Source organism: Acanthopagrus latus, chromosome 19, assembly GCF_904848185.1.
Source record: "Acanthopagrus latus isolate v.2019 chromosome 19, fAcaLat1.1, whole genome shotgun sequence".
Lineage (NCBI taxonomy): Eukaryota > Metazoa > Chordata > Actinopteri > Spariformes > Sparidae > Acanthopagrus > Acanthopagrus latus.
Window position 1 is genome coordinate 13,880,594 of NC_051057.1, and position 20,098 is coordinate 13,900,691.

General features: G+C 41.1%; 1 protein-coding gene and 1 long non-coding RNA gene across 2 annotated transcripts in view; one reads left to right on the forward strand and one right to left on the reverse strand.

Moving 5' to 3' along the window:
• prex2 (phosphatidylinositol-3,4,5-trisphosphate-dependent Rac exchange factor 2) overlaps positions 1 to 20,098 on the reverse strand; it is a 99,310-nt gene that overhangs the window by 9,426 nt on the left and 69,786 nt on the right. The window contains exons 32-38 of the mRNA XM_037079519.1: positions 18,367 to 18,464; positions 18,111 to 18,257; positions 14,945 to 15,047; positions 14,680 to 14,823; positions 14,472 to 14,586; positions 2,851 to 2,917; positions 2,027 to 2,217 (exon numbers count right to left, since the gene is read on the reverse strand). Of these exons, the coding sequence (XP_036935414.1) occupies positions 2,027 to 2,217; positions 2,851 to 2,917; positions 14,472 to 14,586; positions 14,680 to 14,823; positions 14,945 to 15,047; positions 18,111 to 18,257; positions 18,367 to 18,464 (865 nt within the window). The remainder of the gene's footprint in view (positions 1 to 2,026; positions 2,218 to 2,850; positions 2,918 to 14,471; positions 14,587 to 14,679; positions 14,824 to 14,944; positions 15,048 to 18,110; positions 18,258 to 18,366; positions 18,465 to 20,098) is intronic.
• Positions 2,277 to 5,950, forward strand: LOC119008840. Its single transcript, XR_005071570.1, has 5 exons — positions 2,277 to 2,703; positions 3,052 to 3,465; positions 4,045 to 4,154; positions 4,304 to 4,443; positions 5,554 to 5,950. It is a non-coding gene; the product is annotated as an uncharacterized LOC119008840 (long non-coding RNA).

The window sequence follows — 20,098 nt, forward strand, 5'->3', positions numbered from 1 at the left end:
TTATCCAAATAAAAATCCAGATCTAGTAGATTTAACATTAACTTTTTTTTGGTTCAGCCAAATCCCCTTTTTTCTACTTTGCGTTGGACTTTTTATACCTGACCCATGCTCACGAGTCAGAAGTATCAACGAGTCAAAAACTCATGCTTTCCGATGGTGGGAATAAATTGCAAAATAGGAGATTTAAATACATAAAGAATTTAAGGTGTGGCTGACTCCCTTTCCCTGTGGGGTGTTGTTTTAGGCATTTTTGTGAAGAACTTGTAATTGCTATTGGATTAAAAAAAAACATACAATATATCTTCTAGATCGCCCTAATTGCCTTCATGCAAATTCCTGCTTGAACCCCACTGGTGTTATTTACTACAGTCCATAACAAAATAAACAGTCGAGCACAATATGAAACGAAAGACCTTTGTCTACTGTCATGCAGAATATATCTTCGAATCGCACAGCCCTACTTGAATTGTGAGTGTAATGAATAAAAAACAAGGAAAAAATGTCAAGTGTTTGAACAATTTAGTGCCTTGTACCTTGTGTATGAGGCCTTGTGCCATCGTTTTAGTTGCTTCGATCAGACAGGAGCACTCTTTTAGCCTCCCTAATGGTTTTTGTGGGAGTGACCGACAAAAAAAAAAAGTCTGGAGAAGAAGTGAGGAGCACAGTGCATTGCAAACTGCTGATGCCCCCAAAATATCTCGCTTTCACTGTTATTAAAACTCATCCATCAAGTCAACTAATCCAATCAATAGAGCCTGCGAAGGCTGCCACACTGATAATGCAATTTCCACATTACTAATCTACTGGCTTGGTTTCATAGGGTTTTTCAATTATGCCAGATTTAGTTTGCATGCTCAAATTTACATGAGCAATACAGAGATTCTTCTATATGTATATGTATGTGTTGTGTGTGTCTCATATATATCTCATAATTGTGCCTATATATATATATATATATATATATATATATATATATATATATATATATATATATATATATATATATATATATATATATATATAAAATTGGTTTGTCCATACATAATGTGTATTCTGTCAATAGTAAGGGTCATACATAAAAACCTTGACTGTCAGAGTTAATAGCATTGATTTTCTGTGGATACTTAGAATCCAATACACCCATCAGTCTGCAGCTTTGGAGGGCAAAACAGTATTTTAGGAGAAAGCCAGTTCACAAATAATCCTAAACATGGCTGGTCCTGTCACCTGCTGTGTCACGGTACACTTAGCCTGCCTGCCTGGGTGAGTTGTGGCCAATGGGTATAATTGCACAGGCGCACACATGCATATACACACACAGCCTGTGGGTTAATAAAGTAGCAGCAGTCACTGCACAGACAGGAACTTTCTATTAGAGCTCAGGCAACCAGGCGGCTCCATCCATGGCACTTTATCAAGCCATCAGTCACATTTGGCGATCGCATGAGCAGGCGTGTGCGTGAACTTGTGCACATGACTGAGACAAAAAGATATGGAAACTGTCATGGGATGAAGAAAGAGGGAACCGGTGTGAGATGGGTGGGTGAGGGAGAGATGGAAGCTGGGACTGGGGATCAGTGGTGACAAACGATCAGGATATTTCTGTCTCCGTGCATTGATGAATGGTGCCCTCAGCTGCAGGTGAATTAAGCAGCCATATATAGAATTCAATGAGAATGGAAGTAATTGACCTGTCTCCTTCCTGTGTAACATGCTATGCCTGCTTAGAAGTCCCTAATCTGGTCTGAGAAACAATGGGCCCTATTAGCAAGAATATCCTGCTGGTAATTAATGCAGAGAAACATTAATAGAAAAAAATCCCTGCGGTAAGGAGGGTTCTCATGGAATTGAGAGGTAGGCATGAAGGATAAAAGAAGGTGCACAGAACCAGTGTGGTAGAAATGATAAAGGTGATAGGAAGAGAAAGAGAAACTGCAAGAGAGCTGTCAAAACAAAGACAATGATAAGCAGGGATGTATAATTGAACCGGAGGCTAGAACTGGAAGACTTGTACAGTATTACTTACCGATGAACGCCGCTGTTGCACATGACAATGTGCGTGGCTCCCAGGCGAGAGCAGAGCTCAGAGGCCACAGTGAGCAGCCCGACTCCAGAAGCCCCGCAGGCGGTGTACTGACAGGCAGCGGTGCGGCGACAGCTGATAAAACTCTCCATCAGACGGTAAAGCTCCTCCAGAGCGTTCAGGGGACGCATCAGCTGGGCACAAACAGAATGAGATGGGTTAGCGCAGGATGCAACACCAGATCCCAGCTTGTTTATGGGCAAAGTAGAGCACAAAAAGAGTAGATGTGCAGATTGTGAAGTGCTTCTGTCAGGTAGATTCAGATTGTGCTGGCAATGCAGTGCTCACAGATTTATGATTCAAAGGAGCTGCTCACTGGGAAAACACTGGCAATATTTTTAGGCTGTATCATGGTTACTGAAGAGAGGGACAATCAGCTGACTCTCTATCTGGCTTCCTTACAACTTTTAAATCTATACAGTAATTTCTAATTCCTAAATGAATTAAAAAAAAAGAATTCTAGAACTGGGAGACAAAAAGACAAAAGCCTTTAAAACCAGGAAAAGACAATAATTGTGCCACGTGGTGATATAACAACATCTAAAATAGTCTCATATCACAACAATGATATTATATTGATAAATTGCCCAGTCCTGGTTCCTATCAGCTTCAAAGTACAGGTAAGACAGGCATTTGTGTATTTGTTGTCCACTCTGGAGGTTCCAACATGTTACACGTGCAAACACTTCCACATTGCAGCTTTGAGATCTGATCCCATTCTTCAGTTTTTCCATGATGTCATGAATGCAGCACAAGGCAGTTCTTACCTTATCTATGAGGGCAGCTTTGGGTGCAGCGCTAGGTGGCATGTTGGACTGATCCAGGTAGAAAGCCCTGGGGGAGAAACAACAGTTCACATATGGAGAGAATCTAACAGCAGTCGCAGAAAAACAAAACAAAGTAAAGCAGTAACCCACTGCAGTAGATGTTGTTTAACAATCAAACACATGTTTGTTTTTCTTATTTAGAAGCCCCACTGCCTGACAAACACACTGTGGCACGCATTTCCCTGCATCATTAGGTCATCGGGAAAACTGGCTGCCTTTCTGGGAAAAGTAGGCCACCTGCTCATTATGGAGCTCCACCATCCGCTGATCAATCATGAAAGTAACTTGGGCACAGCTCAGCAGAAACACGGACTAAGCATCTCTTGTCCTGGGCATCAATCCAAATGCCACTGCCTCACTCATTCATGGAGTACAGACAGATTTGGTGACATTTCCCTTTTCCGCACACTGGAGGCAGCACTGGACCAGTATCCCTATGCAGACACAGAGGATGTATGCCGCAACGAGTCCATCTGAGGTGGAGTGCTGCTGGTGCAAACTCAGCAGTCTGCGACTCCATCAAATCTCAGTATGCCAGCAGTGGACTAAAAATAGGTACACTACACCACATTAAACCCCCTTGTAATAAAATCACATACTCCATTACTTCTTGCCAGAAGCGATAATGAAGTACAGCATACGGTCAATCTGTACAGCACACTTTTGTGAGAGCGCAAACAGTCAGGAGAACTTGGTTTTAGTGGATGCGGCACTGCCAGAGTTTGAGGGAGGGAGATTGTTTACAAGAAGCAGTGAAGCAGAACTCATTCATCTGCATTCACTCTGCTATTAGGTGATTAAAATCAGGCCAAGGAGGCATTCATTATGAGTGGGGTACTTCTGCCTGACGTATTATTAATGAAATTAATCAATCAGAGCTGAGTTACCACATCCCTGATTCAAGATTTTACAGTGATTATGAACCAGCCAAGTTGAAATGAAAAGTCATCGAGAGCACACAGAAATGTAAACACACACACACACACACACACACACACACACACACACACACACACACACACTGACGGCACAACATCGTTCCTCATCCTTCTTTTAAACAATATATATCCTGTGACATTTACCATTAACTGTTTACATTTTGAAAAAAAACTGAAGTTTAGCAATCTGTAACAGTTAGAAAGAAAGGACCCAACCACAAGACACACACAGGGGCAAGTGGGCAGAGGAGCATGCAAGTTCGCTTCTGGACGGAGGGTGCTGTTCCCTGCGGTGCTGACTGACAGGTGCTCCATTTATTCTTTGTTTTGTTTGTTTTCATATACGTTTGTTCTAATTTGTTAAGTGTCCTTGGGTACCCTGAAAGGCACTACTGTATATAAATTGAATCTATTGTCATTATCATTATCATCATTATTAATACAAAAATTGCAAGGAATAAATCAGGAATACAGGAGGCGCATGAGGACTGGGGAACAGGCACAGGAGCACAGGAGATGTGTGGTCGAAAACAGGACTGGCACACAGAGAGAGAGAGAGAGACACTGGGAACAGGGCGCTGCTATCAGGGCCAATGTGAGCATTATTCATCATTCTTAGTATCAAAATGTATGGGATTTTACTACATGTATATATATATATATATATATATATATATATATATATATATATATATATATATATATATATATATATATATATATATATATATAATATATATATATATATATATATATATATATATATATATATATATATATATATATATATATATATATATATATATATATATATATTTATATATATTTATATATATCTTAAGAGACAATTTTCTCACTCTTAAGAGACAATTTTCTCACAGTCTGAACCTGTTTTACTGTTTTACTCCTATCTATATTCTGAAGGTTTTTACAGAGAAGCTTGTTCATACACCATCCATCGCCTGATTTATAAATCATCTTATTACTCTCAACATGAAGAAAATTGTATTTTCTGATGAAAAAAAAGATATCCAAAATCCCCTCTGTAAAACCTCTTGGCTCTAATATATCAACAGAATTGAACCAGAGTATTTTGATCCATGTTTTTTAACCAATGGTAAGATATCTGTTCTAATATATGCACATTATACTATACTATAGTACTCATTTGCACAATTATACATCACACTTATGAAAATTAAATGTTTTACTTCATGTTGACATCTCTTAGATAAAAAATTACCCTATTCTATTAGTGTATATAGTACACTTACTTAATCTTTTTTGGCTAACACGGCTTTATACCTACAACAGCAAGTTTCCTATTCACTTGAGCTCATTCACATATAAACTTAAGATGCAACACAAATCTATTCAACACAGACGAGTGACTTGTCCGTTTTATATCTTCACTTGTTGAAGGTTTCCACCTATTCAATCCCCATACGGAAAATTATCCTTTAACCTCGTGGCGTGCTCCACTAAATGACTGCCAGCAGAGTTTGCTAGGGGTTCAGATGGAGCTAACAGCCCATGTAATTGTTTCAAGATGGCCTTATCATTCAATTGATGCTCACAAGTTACTCTGCACCTCATGAGGAATACACACCTCTTCAATTCCCCTCATAAAGTGGTGGCCACGACTGTTGAACAATCTATAAAAGACTGTGTTTGAGGATCTAAATATTTGATTTCCTCATTAAAGGACTGACAGTAAACACCTGGATTCCACATTGGTTCAGTATGTGTTGCGATGTGTTGCTGTGGAAAAACAAGCTGCTGAGAACACCTCTCTCCATGCCGCATGTCTCAAAGAGATCTGATTCATCTCACCGAGTCACTAAGGTGAATTCCCCGTACATTTGGCGACGGGATGGACACTCTGCTTATCGATGCCATGCCTGGACTGAAGGTTAAACTGCCGGTGGGAGCCTCAAGAAGACTTAGTGAAAGCCCCTCTGCGACAAAGCATGAGTGTAGTAATCAAATAGTTGGAAAGTCCACCAGTTCCTTTGTGGTCTTGGTATTATATTGTACGGGCTTACACATCTTTCTCTTAAGAGAAACGACATTAAGTGAAGCAATAAAACAGCAATGAAACAATACAGAGAACAAAAGAAAGTTTATTGGGATTCAAAACCTTCTCCTAAAATCCTAATATTCTGACTCTTACTGCAGATGTTTCTGGTTATCTGTCTCTTTCAAACGGGGTTCTACAGTCATCAGACTTTACCTTTAAAGGTCTACAATATCTGTCTGAGTCGACTGGACCAGACTACTGCAGATGTGCACATTTGTTAATCTCTTTCAGACTAAATAAAAGCACCTTGTCGTGACCTTGTGCACCTCCTCCTGCAGAAACAAGGTTATTATACCCACTGATTATCTCAACGCCTACTGTAAGAGTTCTAAAAATACCATCAGCCACAGCTTGAGAAGCAGGGCCAACTCTCTACCTCTCTCCTGGAGGTCTCTGATGACAAAATAATAGGAGTCGACTACGAGTGATGTGTGGTTTTAAGAGGACCTGCAGTACATCTTAGCTGAAGTTCTTTTGTCAGAAACATTTATTATGGATGAAAAATGACATTTTAAGCCCACACACAGTAAAAAAATACAACACTGTGTGGCTCAATTACACTGCATGCACCTTACGTACATAAGGTAGAGTCTATTACTTCCCAGGTTCTTCAGCATCGAGTGGCCCGACTTGCATAAGACTGTTTTAATTTCTTCTTATCACTGGCATTCTCAAATATTAATGCTAAAAAAAATAACAGCTCCCCTGGTTAATCCAGGTACCCTAAGTTCTTTAGGGTAATTTTACACCACTCAAAATTTCAACCCACCATCTGTCAGCCTATGTGCATCAAACACAAAGGTTACATAAACTGTGTGTGATCAGGCTCATTATTCTGAGCATTTCCCTTCTTCATATTTTGCTTGAATCAAGGAAATTTAAGGTGAATTTTGCCTGCAGCTCCTTTTGCAATAAGTCATAACCGACAACACACACACAAGCACAAAGAACCTGCCAATAGGTTTTTACATGAGACTCTAATGGAGGATTTGGCTGCAGGCCAGAGATGACCGGCTCTGCATGTAGCTTGTTTTATGTTATTGGGCCGAAGAGAATACTTAATTCTCTTTGTTGCTGCTTCCTTCATGACAATATGACACTTGAGGCCCCTTTACAGCACAGGAGCATTAGTAGTCAGCTGCATCGTCAAAAAAGAGGGATCTGAGGCACAGATGTTTCACAGAGAAGCAGCGTGGGAATGGGCACATTGGCATGACATCCTCCATTTGAAAAAACCACAAAGGAAGCTAAAACGATCCCTGAAATACCTCGAGTCTTCTGCGGATTTGGTTTCACACCCATTCGCTCATGAGGACACGAGTTAAGTGTCTAGGATTTATGACGGTGTATGTGATCCTGCAGAGGTGCATGCTGGTCCATGTAAATCACTCACACTGCCATGATGGATGACACTCAGTGTTATTAAATCCCCAACAAACCCCTGCAGTGTGTGGCAGGACCACCTGAGGGCTAATGAGGGCTTCCAAGGAGCCTTCGCATGCGACATGGTGATGCTTCTGCACTGACACCAGATAGGTGGTGTGTGTGTTGTGAAGCGTGTTGGAGGTCATATCCTTACCCCATGCCTACTTCCAATTTACACCACCAGGAAAATATTTATGACCAGCTATATGTCAACTGTAGTCTAATACGGCGCACATGCCAGCAGGAAAAATGTGTCAATTCTTTGTAGGTAACAACTGCATGCTTATAGTTTTGGTTCGAAAACACAATAAATCCCCCAAAAATATTTCACACATATGCTGAGTCCATTTAAGTCAAGGAACTGCAAAGTCATTAGTGTCAGTCAAGAGCGGGAAACTAATGTCCACTCCTTGACACCACAAGGCAGATTAGTGTTAATGGGGTCTTGGTGTCGCAGCCATCTGAAGACATATTATCACTAAATCATTGTCAATGAAGACGCACATGCAGTTACTGCATATATTACAATGCAAAAATAGCAACTCGCTTAAAATGGCGAAAGATTAACGGCCCTGACGCTGCACATAAGGAGACACAAAGCATTCTCGGCTCCTTGTAAAGGTGATTTTTTTTTAACTTGTTGAAAGGTGAGTCAAGGTCTTTTTTTTTTATGAAGAGAAATGATAAAGAGAACCAGGTTTCTAATGCTCAGCCTCACCAGGCTTCATAAACAGGGGTTCAGTGGATGGAGCAGAACGAAGCTCCACCACCAGCGCTCTTGTGGATTGGGACTCCCAGCGCCTGTGCAAAGACCATAGCATTTTCATCACTTCCTAAACCAGGCAGAGAGCGCTCTGTTTCTGTTGTTACTGGAATATCACGAGGTATGATTGCTCAAATAAGAAGTATTTTTCATTCTGTGTGGAAAACCTAATATGTCTCAGGTTAGAGGTGGAGCCATCTGAGAAAACCCACCTTTACCAAACTAGCTTTACAATACTAATGTAAGCCAGATGGGAGATTAGGGAACTTGCTGCAGTGGCCACAGGCCATGTTCTTATGGCAGCCATTTTCTTCACGCTCAGGGTGGGAAGATAAAATTTAATCTGATATTTAGCTAACAAGCTGGGAATCTGACAGGCAAGGATAGTCCAAATCTAGAGGGACATCTGGCCATATTTCAGGATAAAACAACATATTTGATCACCATTAGTTTCCATTAGACATCTGAGAATGTAAGCTAAGCTAATTCAACCACTTCCAAGGTATTGTTACTGTTTGATAATGCCGTAAAAAAAATGCTGTAAATTAATTCTAAAATATCAGCACACACATCTCTGACAGATGTGTTAAAGCTTGGAGGTGAAACACATTGGCTTTAATCAAACAGTAACATCAGTTTAATGCTAAGGTGAGCTATTGGGTTGTAGTAACATAGGAAACCTGACGACACATTATCATTTCACCACTTCCCGATCATCGACTGAAAAGATGATGGATAGTGAAAATACGGAGGGAGATTGGGACATATTTCAAGATAAAACAACATATTTGATAACCTGTTACCAGCCAACTTTAGCATTCAACCACTTCATAGCGAACAGTGTTATTTAATTACGTCCAGTGTGTTCCACTTACATGCTTAAATGTTTCCCAGATGTGCGTAGATATTTAAGAATCAATTCACGCCTTTCCTGTTGTACAGTGATTCACTATCAAACAGTCACTTTAGCATGGAAGTAGATGAATGCTAACATTAGCTGTTGTCTAACAGAAGCTAATGGTTGTCACATATGTTGTTTTACCCTGAATTATGCCCTATTGTCCCCCTAGATTTTCACTGTCCATCATCTGATCAGTTGCTGATCATTTGGAAAGTGGTGAAATAATAATATTTTGACAGATTCCCAACATTTATATGACTTGCAATCCAAAAAACAGCAGCATAACATCAGCCAAGCATTCAAGCGTCTAACCCTGAGCATGATGTCAAGGTAAAATGGCCACTGTGTAAATATGGTCTGTTGCTTTATTATGCATCACACTGCAATGCCCTGCCCCAGGGAGGAAGAGAATACCATCAATAACACAGAGCAACGCTGCTGTTTGAGCTGCAGATTTGTAGCATCATATCGATGTCGAGGACAATGGTGGGATTCATATTTGTGTGCTGAGCAACTTGAGGTGACGTCACGCTATCTATGGTCTCTTGTTGAGCATATATTGTGGAGGTGTCTTTGGAGAACAGGCCTGTCAGGGAGGCTCAAATATATGGTTGTAGCTGCACGATGGCGCAAGCAGAGGTTGATACATGTGTATATCAAAGCCTTACCTGAGTTGGCAATCTAACAGCCAGCAGCATTAATCATACAGCCCTTTATCCTGCTTATTCGCTCTATAAACCCAGGGTCACTTCTGAACAACAGCGAGAGGACCGAGCTGTGCTCCAGCCACGGGGCAGCAGAGATAAAGGGCAGAGTGATCGAGCTCACTACTGTGCTGTAAGTGACACTCTGGCCTGCAATGAGCATCAAGCATTTCTGCTTAACCAAGACAAACTGCACTCCATCAGTGTGATTACCGATTCCCTTTCAGCTGATGGGAGAGCAAACACTGCTAGCAAAAATGACCTAGAAGCTGTGACTGATGACTGTTTAACTGTTTAATAAAGCATGGGATACAAAAAGACTGTAGTAATAATAATATGTGAAATTTGTTGGAGGATGCCATACTTCCGAGTTTACTGCTTATCTTTCAGTCACCATGCCGTCATTATACAGCATCAGCCAGACTGTGTAGAATTTTAATATCCACATAAATCAAGTAGTTTTATCAAAGGGGCCATAAGATGTGGAAATCTTACTACTGCCTTGTGAAACAGTGCCAAATATTTCCTCACACCTGCCAAATGCATTTCAATTAGAGAGAAAAGCCTAATGCAAGCAGTGCGAGCTCCCTGCCTCAGCCATGCCAGAAGATATCGATTTTAACACGCCGACTTACACTCACAGGTTAGTGTTACAGCCGCGGCATATGGGCATGACACACATACGATTCACCGACAGAGCGTATACTGCATTCTTTCACCATGCTTTATGCACCAAGCGTCTTTAATCGATAGCGATTCCCTCCTGAAACTTCCTGTCAATACGACCAAAATGAGATAAAACCACAAGCCTGTGATAATCTCTCCCTCTGAATAAAACATTTGCAGACTCTGTGCTGCTTCGCCCCTCTGCACACTGCCCGTGTCGACTCCTTTTGCACACTCGCCTCCTCAAGCCCATCATCCTCATCCCTCCGATGAAATCTCCTCCATCCTTCCAACCTGCTCTGGCCATCTATATTCCCCTTTCGATTTCCCCTTTACTGTTCTGTGTGTCTGGGTCCTGAAGGAAAAGCCTTCTCTTTTCAGGGCTTTTCATTTTTCAGATGTTGCTTCTCCCTGCAAGAGTAGACAATACAGGCATTTGCTAATTCAGCTCACAATCTGTGACAGAAAATGAGAGGCAATTACTTTATTCCCTCTGTGTCTTCTTGCTTCTGCATCATGCGAATCCTGCAAACAACTAGGCTGTGACTTAGCAAACTCAGTACATGTCAGGGTTTCAAACCTCTTCTCCCCAAATGCACATGACAGCCGAGTTGGTTCATGAAAGCTTGAAAACATGCATTCATCTGGCTAACGCTGACTCCAGCGGCAGCAGCAATGTGCTTGTGATTTGGCAGCAGAGTTTATGTTTTGAAGACTTGAGTGACTTCATCAGGAAGTACAGGTTTGCTTGGATCATACTGTATCATGGTGCGTGTAAGGAAAGTGTAAGCCTCATAGTGGTATCATTTACCACTCTGAAATTGGATAATGCCCACAATGTAGAGCATGCTAGCAAAGTCATCAGGGGAGAAGCACAACAAAAAACATGCTTTCTTTTTGCCTTTTAACTTCTGAAAAGGTCACATCTTGACTGGGTTCCACAGCATAATGAGCGACTTTCTTCCTCATTAATTTAATTGAAAATAAATTATCCCGATACAAGCATTTCTAAGTGAAAATGCAAATTTTCATCCTCATCGCTGTTATTTCTCCACATGCAATGTTAACAGATAAAAAATTCACTTTCAACTCCTAAACAACAATGTCTCAGCGCTCATAAATTCACATTGTGGCCTTAGGAGTAATGGGAGTGCATTCAGGGGGATCGACGGCATGAAACCACTCAAGAAATCTCAGCCCCTGCAGTTCATTCAGTTCAGTATTGCGTGTGCTGTTTCTGTCTGTCAGTCAGCCTCTGGCTCCGGCCCATAGTGTGGGTTTAACCCAACACTGCCATGGCCGGGCTCCAAGGATAACGAGGTGCCTGAGGTTGGAACGCAGCAATGGAGAGAGGAGTGACATCACAGGCTGGTCTGTGGTCAGCCCGAAGACACATGGAGAAAGAAAACTACTGCTAACATTACATAGACAGAGACACTATATTCACTGACTGGTTAAAAACCAGCTGGGAATATTTACTTTGCTGTGATTGATGCAAGCAAACAACATGTTTCTGGTGCGGGTCACCTGCTATAGTTTTGCTTAGTTCTTACTGTATTGTTCCATGTGCACACGAATGACTGAGCAGTAATGCTGAATTAAAAGTGCTACTTGGTGTATGAACTCCCAAAGCGTGGGCCGGGGCCCACTGGTGAGCTGTAAAGGTAATGCAGGTGGGTCATGAGAAGTCATTTAAAATGTATCTTTATTAAATTTGAAGCATGAAATACTTATGATTATTTTCTAGTGTAAATATTTAAACACAACAATTTAATCATGCTGTTCTTCATTTATCTGACTTATTTTTATCTGGTCTTGAGTTCCCCATTGATATGTATGACATCTACTGATCTTTACATGCACTGCTGGGTGGCATTACATGAAACACAATTCTAACACAACATCAGAACTGCATGTGTTTACACGAGTTGATTTACCTGTCTGTGGATGGATTATTCATTTGCACTATACGGCCTCTGCCTAACCTTCACATAGATGTGTTTTCTGTTTCTGAAAGAATTTAAGTTATGTATAAATATGAAGCAGCATGAAATAACAATATTTAACTGAAGGTCGTATGAGTACAATTCCCCCACTGTCAGTCATCAGCTTTGCGCCTTATATGAGTCATTCACTATTTTGTGTATCAACAGCAGTGAGGCAAACTCCTGCTCCTGCAAACTTTTCATGTATGTGATATCATGTAAGAATTGATCCTTGTGTACAATACATATGTTAACCCAACACCAGCTGATTCACATATAGTAGGTACAAGCTAGCTAGGAAAGCTAGTTGGATCGAGACAGAATCAGGTAATGAGATTTAAAATGAGAGTAGAGAGTACTTAAGAGGAACAAAGTCTCTTCAACTGTTTCACTCCAGTTGTGCCGTTGAAGCACACTGTCGCCCCACATCCCTACCCAGCACCCCTCATGCTCCCCACATCACCAGCCTCACTCGCTTGCCTGTCAGTGCACATCTGCTCCGCATTACCACTGGAGCCTCTGCTGTCAATTCAATTAGGCTCATTCTGCACAGGTCATACTGTACAGAAACATACAGCATACGTGCACGCATAGACAAACACAGGCTGTTCTGAATCACATGGCTGAGTCCTGGATGTACGCTTTGAGTAATGAAAGCTTATTAAGATAATTTCATTTTAAAAGGGTGCTGCAGGCGCCCTGACACAATGTATCTCTCCCTGTGGTTCTTAATTAGAATAGTGACATTTTAGAGACTGATCATGCAGTCCTTACTGCAAACAAGGACTCAATAAAATGAAATGAAAGAGATGCCACAAAATGCCAATACTGCACTATTAAAAGGTTGTGGAGTCCCAGAAGATCTAGTAGACAATATTATCACATAAAGCGATGGAAGGACAATTGCACTAGAAGGATTTAATGACCCAGCACAATGTGGTATGTGTGGAAATCTGACAGAAATGAATGCTTGAAATTCTTTTCACTCATCCTGCTAAACACTACGAGCAAATTAAAAACCATCCCCGGAAAGCAACCCAGCAAATTAATGTTTTTGTCGCAGCACTGATGTACTAAATCATTCGCCCCCCCCCCCCCCCCCCAATGCAGATTGTCCCTAAATAACATGATGACGTTTTGCTGTTTTCTGTGTTTAATTATCCACACAATCAGCAGCAGATGTTTAGTCGAAGCCGACGTGTTGACTGGTGGCCCTCGGTATTCAGTGCGGGAACTCACTCTGAACGGCTTTCCAAGAGTGTGAACAGTTCTTTCTAGATGGTATCGGAGAGTATCATTTCACCTTGATGAGCAGTATCTATAGTGAGTAGACTGGCAACTGGGCTGGCACCAAACTTAGATCTATGATAACAGGATCAGATGTAAGTGTGTGTCTATAAAAGTCATTGCAGGACATTTTTGCCAGAGCCACATCTCATTTCTTCAAAGTCTACAATATTTCCTAAAAGATGAATTCTTAATGTGCATCCACAGACATCCTTTCACATGCAGCTGGTTTAAATGTGACTTTCCTTCATGTAGCATCTGATACAAAACTAAATTGATATTCAGACAGCATGCCATACAGGCCTGACACTCGCTCACACATCCAGGAGATTAAATAAAGCCAAGCCTTTATTTTCAACTCCCAGAAGTGTCCATTTCTTCCTTTCTGTTTGCACCTCATTAAATTGTCCATGCCTGGCCAATCACAGAGGCTCTCGGGTGTGCGGCAAACCAAACGGGGTGCGAGTTAACCGAGTGCAGCAGCTGTGCAGAGGCACTACATCAGCGCTGGTGACACGCTGGGAACTCTCATCCAATCACTGTCGCTCCTGCTGGGTGTGTTCGCAACCAATCATAAAACATTCCTGCTGTGTCTCCCTCAGCCAATCACCTTGAGGCCCTGCTGGGCGCTGAGAGTCAAGCACGACTGGCGCAAGTTGTGTTGATTTATATATTTAAGTAAAAGAGCCATATCACACAGCTTCAAAGTAGTGAGTGTGTGTGTGTGTGTGTGTGTGTGTGTGTGTGTGTGTGTGTGTGTGTGTGTGTGTGTGTGTGTGTATGTGTGTGTGTATGTGTGTTGTAGAACATACCTCAGTCTCTTGTAGTACTGTTTTACTTTATCCAATGAGGCAGCATTGATTTGGGCCTGATATTCTTCCACTGACACGTTGTCTCTGTAGTAGTAACCCTCCATACTCTCCAGTGCTGCACACAGATCAAACCAAAGAGCGAAAGATAAAGTAACATTCATCTCTGTACTCCATGCCGACTTAAGTTCCCTAACCAGGCTTCCTGTACCTTGCGTGAAGAGCACAGGGTAGACTTTGATGCCCCCTCCGTTTCTCAGCCGGTGAGGCAGCTGGGAGAAGTAGAAACTCTCAAGGTAGAAGCAAACCTTCAAGGTCTGACGGGTGCCCTCGACCTGGTACGACATGGGCATGTCTGCCAGAAGAGATGATACATATTTAGAGCACTCTTTTAAGCTTAATCTTAATCTTTCCTAAATTGTTGCAAAAAAACAAAATATTAATAAAAAAACAAAATGTCAAATGTAAGTACATACTGGCCACCAGCGGCTCCCCTTCAAATTGCTGGAAGCAGAAGGTGACCTTCTCCAAGTCGATGAGGGCCACCTGAGTGTCCTCCAACATGGCCTGCTCATCAGTCTGACGAGAGAAAGTTAGCATGCTAGTGAGAGTGTAGAGGTGAAGAAAGCATTCGGAACATTTTTTGGTCAAAGAGACAGCACACAAATTACAAATTAAAGGGGATTATCATCAGCTGTACTCATCAAAGTCTCTTTACAGTTCCTGGGGATTACTACTACAACTGAAAGTACACATTAGGAAGAACAACCCCTTTGTAACAGCCTAATTACAGCCAAGAAACTTAAATTCTGGGAGAAAAAAGAGGTTCTCACAGTCAAGTAGACTCTTAATGAGTTGATCAATACCCTGCTCCTTGACAGAAATCAATTCTTGTTAAAGAATCAACATTTACTGTTCTACAAGATCGGGCTCTTACTAATGATTTAAAGGCTGAACATTAATCCCTGAGGAACACCTCAGAGAACTTGTGTTGTTTTGACCACCAAGTTGTTTTTCACAGGATCTAGCCACTCAGGATCTTAAAGGGGCAGGAAAACAAAAAAAGGCACCACATGTATTCAGGAGGACAATGCATTCTGTCCACTGAAAGAGCACCACAGAGGGTTTCATCTACCACAGGGGCATCCAAAAGGACACATAGATATTGCGATTTTGAAAATATGTGTATTAACTATGCAGCCCTAATCTTTACAAGTGTTAGACAAGTGTTATTTGAGGACCTCTAGTCATTTGTAAAATATTGAAGAGGTTTTCTGGGATCTTAAGCCCGTGTGAGCTCAGCAGAGGTCACATGATAACATTAGTTGTGTACGAATCAACATTTTAGTGCTTCAGGGTTGTATTTCTTTCTTTCTTTTCAAACATCTGTATTCTGTTGTCAGACATCTGAACAAAAGGTTGTCATATTCAACAACAGCCACAAAGCATCTGTGGCTTGACATAAATGAGCTGCAAATGCATAGTTATGCTTGGAACATTATGCAGAAAGTGGGCAAAACAACCCTATAATGTATTAATATTGTGGCTGCTGAAGGACAGAGACTTCAACTCTTAAAGTCGATGCTAATAGAGGCCTTGACATCATAATTATTAAATCAGGAGTTCCCCCTGCGTGTGTGACAGCGCATGTATGCCCATGTCTTCGTCTGTTTTCACGTTCGTTTCGGCTGGTTTGTTTATACCTCTGATTGTTTGTACGTGCGCTTGTTTCCTTTTCAAACATGCACTCAGCATCCAACACACACACACGCAAGCACATGCGCTCGTGGCGAAAGCGAAAGTGCCCCCAATACATTTCGGACCATGACGCCCCGCACTCCTCCGTCACACCTCCCTTCCCCTTCTCTTTCTTCTTCTTTCATCCACCACATGCAGAGGGATAACCAGAGCAGTGGTGAAAGAGGATTAGGGTCTTTTTTTTTTCCTAAAGACACATTTGAGATGGCCGGACATGTGACAGAGGAGGACCCGCTGCCCTGCCAAGTGACGTCTGCTGCGTGTGGGCAGGTTCATCTCATGGGGCGTCACATAAACACACACATTCAGCATACACAACAAAACCTAACACAGTCACACACATCCACAGCATCCCAGTTTTTGTGCCTTTCATGTGGTGCCCTGAAAAGGAGTGTGCCGAGATTTCACTGGAATCACCTGCAGGTACAGAGACCCTGTTTTGTTCCGCGGGGACACTTGAAAGAGAAATGTCTTGAGAAATGAAGGGGGAAAAGAGAGAGAGCACTGCAGGATGAAGAGGGAAAATGAATCAATGATTTCTGGGGATCTGACGTAAGCTGCCAAAATACACTTTTAAAAGCACTTCCTGTGTTGCTAATTCCCAGTGAACAAAGACAGAAATAGAAAACTAAATCGAAATACCTCACCCCAATAAAAACATGTTTTTCAATGTGGTTGATGATGAGAAAAGAAATAGATGGAAATAGGACGGACATAAATGCTTTGGAGGAATATGTTACAGTCCTGTTGCAGCTTGAGAAAAAGTTTCTCTATCGTGGCTGAAAACTTGAAAATTATTTAGAAAATTCTTGGAGGGAAAGGTTAATATGGATCTGAGCGAGGTCACGGTGTGGGCGCTTGGCCTGATTTCAGCTATCCAAGGTGGCTGTTCAGAGTGAACTCCTTTTCAGATGGTCTTTTCACTGGACTGACTTAAATCCAGGTAGTAGAGAAAAGCCAAAAGACGACTCGATTTCAAGTTTTCCAAAATAAGATCAAAGACTCACATACAGCAGTCAACATTATAGGTTATATTCTAGTTGTTATCACTCATGAATTGCATTTTATTTAGGCTGCCAGGAGTGTCAAAACCTTTCCAAAACTGTGAGATGGTGATTTGGATTAATTTGAGAAATTAGCATGTTAAATCCACGTGCAGAGGTGCAGAACAGCTGGTTAAAAGTTTAGCTCTTATGCTCCGAGACCCTGGAACAGTTATTTTTTTATTGTATTTATGTTGTATTATATGATTCTATTTTATTACATCAGTTATTTAATTATTTTAGAATATCAGCTAATATTGTGTTATTTCCCTCTCATCAATTGTATTAGCTTTTAAAAAATTCTGCTTATGTCTGACATTAGGTAATATGTACCAATTCAAGCAACAAGTTTACATGACACAAATGAACAGAAGTTGACAGTAACTGTACGAGTTGGACCTTTTCAGACCTGAATTACAGTTTGACATTCTTCCACAACATCCCCAGACAACAGTTCCAGCACAAACAATATCCAAATGATCAGACCACATCCTTAAACAGTTCATCCATCAGCATGGCAGCGAGTGGACAGTGACTAAATTGTTATTTTTGGGTTAACTTATCCTTTAAACTCAGCACAGCAGCGACTTTGCAGCCTGACAGAGGCATCCTGAATGATGATCTTAAAACTTAAACAAATAGATGGACGATGACCGTTTTATATCAGAATGTGAGCGCTACACATACTGGTACACACAGATAAAGCCTCTATATACAAATACATGTATTGTTATATTTGGCCGTATTTCCTCAGTTTTTAATTTGTGTATTCAGACCTTTTTTTTCTCAGAGTGTCTGTTAAAGCGGATTAACTGAGAGCTGAGGCTGGTCTGGTGCTCACCAGATTGGGGGAGAGGAGGGACTGGAAGTGGAAGAGAAGCCCAGCGCTGGCAATCTGCTCCAGCCAACGGCGGCTGGCTTCCTGGGCCTCCTGAAGGTCCTGGGGGTCCGAGCCATCCCCGTCCTGGTCTCTGCCTACATTGTGGAACTGAGAGTGGACACATGAAAAGAGGTCAAAGAGTGAGCTGAGGTAAAGGATCAACCAAAAATAGATATTCTCATTATTCAATTCCAAATCAGATATGTGTGTAGTTTACCTGGTTGAGGACGGCCAGTAGGTGCTCTGAGAAGGCACAAACAGCCGCGACTAGAGACTGACAGAACACCATATCTCGACGCAACTGGATCTCTGAGTCTGGAGGGAAAGAAAAAAGGACATGAGGCTGATCGGACAAAAGAAGTTAAGTACAAACAATAAATCCAAGTAAGAGGAAAGTGATGTTGGAAGTGAATCTCAAAATCAGAAGTGTAAAGAGGTGAGGTAAACAAAAAAAAAACAAAAACAAAAAAAACAAGGAGTGACGAGCAGCATGAGTTTGTTATTACAATTAAACTTCTCAGACTTTATAGGTCAGGCTGCGCTGTGGTAATTTTTAAGCTTTCAATAAGGAGACAAAAATCCGCGGCTGCTTTTTTTTTTTTAATCTGCTGGGTATTAAATATTGTATCAGGGAAAAAAAAAGAGAGAGAGAGCAAATGACAGGTGTGCCCGAGCAGAAAATAATTGGCTGCCATAATGTCCTGAGAAATAGGCCCCCTGAAAAAGTTCAGCAATTCACTGAGTTAAAAATGAGTTCATGAACTCCTCAGAAATTAATGATGTGTCACGAGAACAACCGCAAACTCTTTGACACTATTCACTAATACCACCATACCTTAGAAAATACATATACTTTTTTTTCACTTTTCCTTATTAATATATAGTTCCTGGAGACATGTAAAGGAACACATGATTGACATCTGAGCTTTGCAGTGCTGCAAGGTTTGATGTGGATTATGACAAGAACACAATCAGAAAATAAACTAAAATAATGCAATAAACATGTGAAATAAAGAAACAGAGGGGATACCATGGTACCTCATATTTCTACTCCACTACATTTTGGAAGCCAATATTTGACTTTTTTACTCTATGACATGTGTGGGTTTGCAGATTCTGATTATGAATACAGAATAGAAACATGAAAAAGAAAAGAGAGAAAAAGGAAACATAAAACAGAAGCAATGTTTAAGAGACTTTATTACAATTACTTATGTTTTATGTATATAATGCTAATAGCTTTTAACTTTAACTTTATGCAGGACTTGTAACAGGACAGTATTTCTAGACTGTGTTATTGTTTTTACTTAAACTCAAAATCGACATCTTAATAAATACTGATTGCACAGTTGAAGTGACGTCATCTGCATATAGATTGGCTCCCCATGAACCTCGCTTTCACTTTGCTACTCAGCCTGTCAAAGGGCTTGATTACAGAACAAAGGAAGCACATTTGCCTTTGTGGACTCAGAACAGGAAGATATATTGTTTTCCCATGTTGCTATCCCCAAGTAACAATAGCAGAACTGGTGAAAGTGAAGAGGGAGAGTGAAGGAGTGAAGGGGTAAAACAAGGGTGAGAAGACAGCATTCACTCTGCCCCCCCAATATATGCTTCTGAGAAGGTTTCTTACTACTTAACCAGGATTTAACAAAAGCAGCCTGCTTATTAATATAACTGTGTGTTTAACTGTGCCTTTCTGTAGCACTCAGCACTCGGGTTTCTATGTCTAACTGGAATTCTTTTGCTTTTGACAGTAGCCAGGCTGCTAGCAGTAGCCAACAGTGAGACCACAGGGAGGAGGGAATGTTGGAAAGTCGTCTATTTCTGCTTTAAGTTTACACTGTTCTTTCTTCTTTAAACAGCTCTCTGTTTGGATGTGTGTTTCTGATTTCCATTCTCTGCTTGTTCTCTTTCCCCTCTCATGTTTACTGTTTATTTTTTGAGTG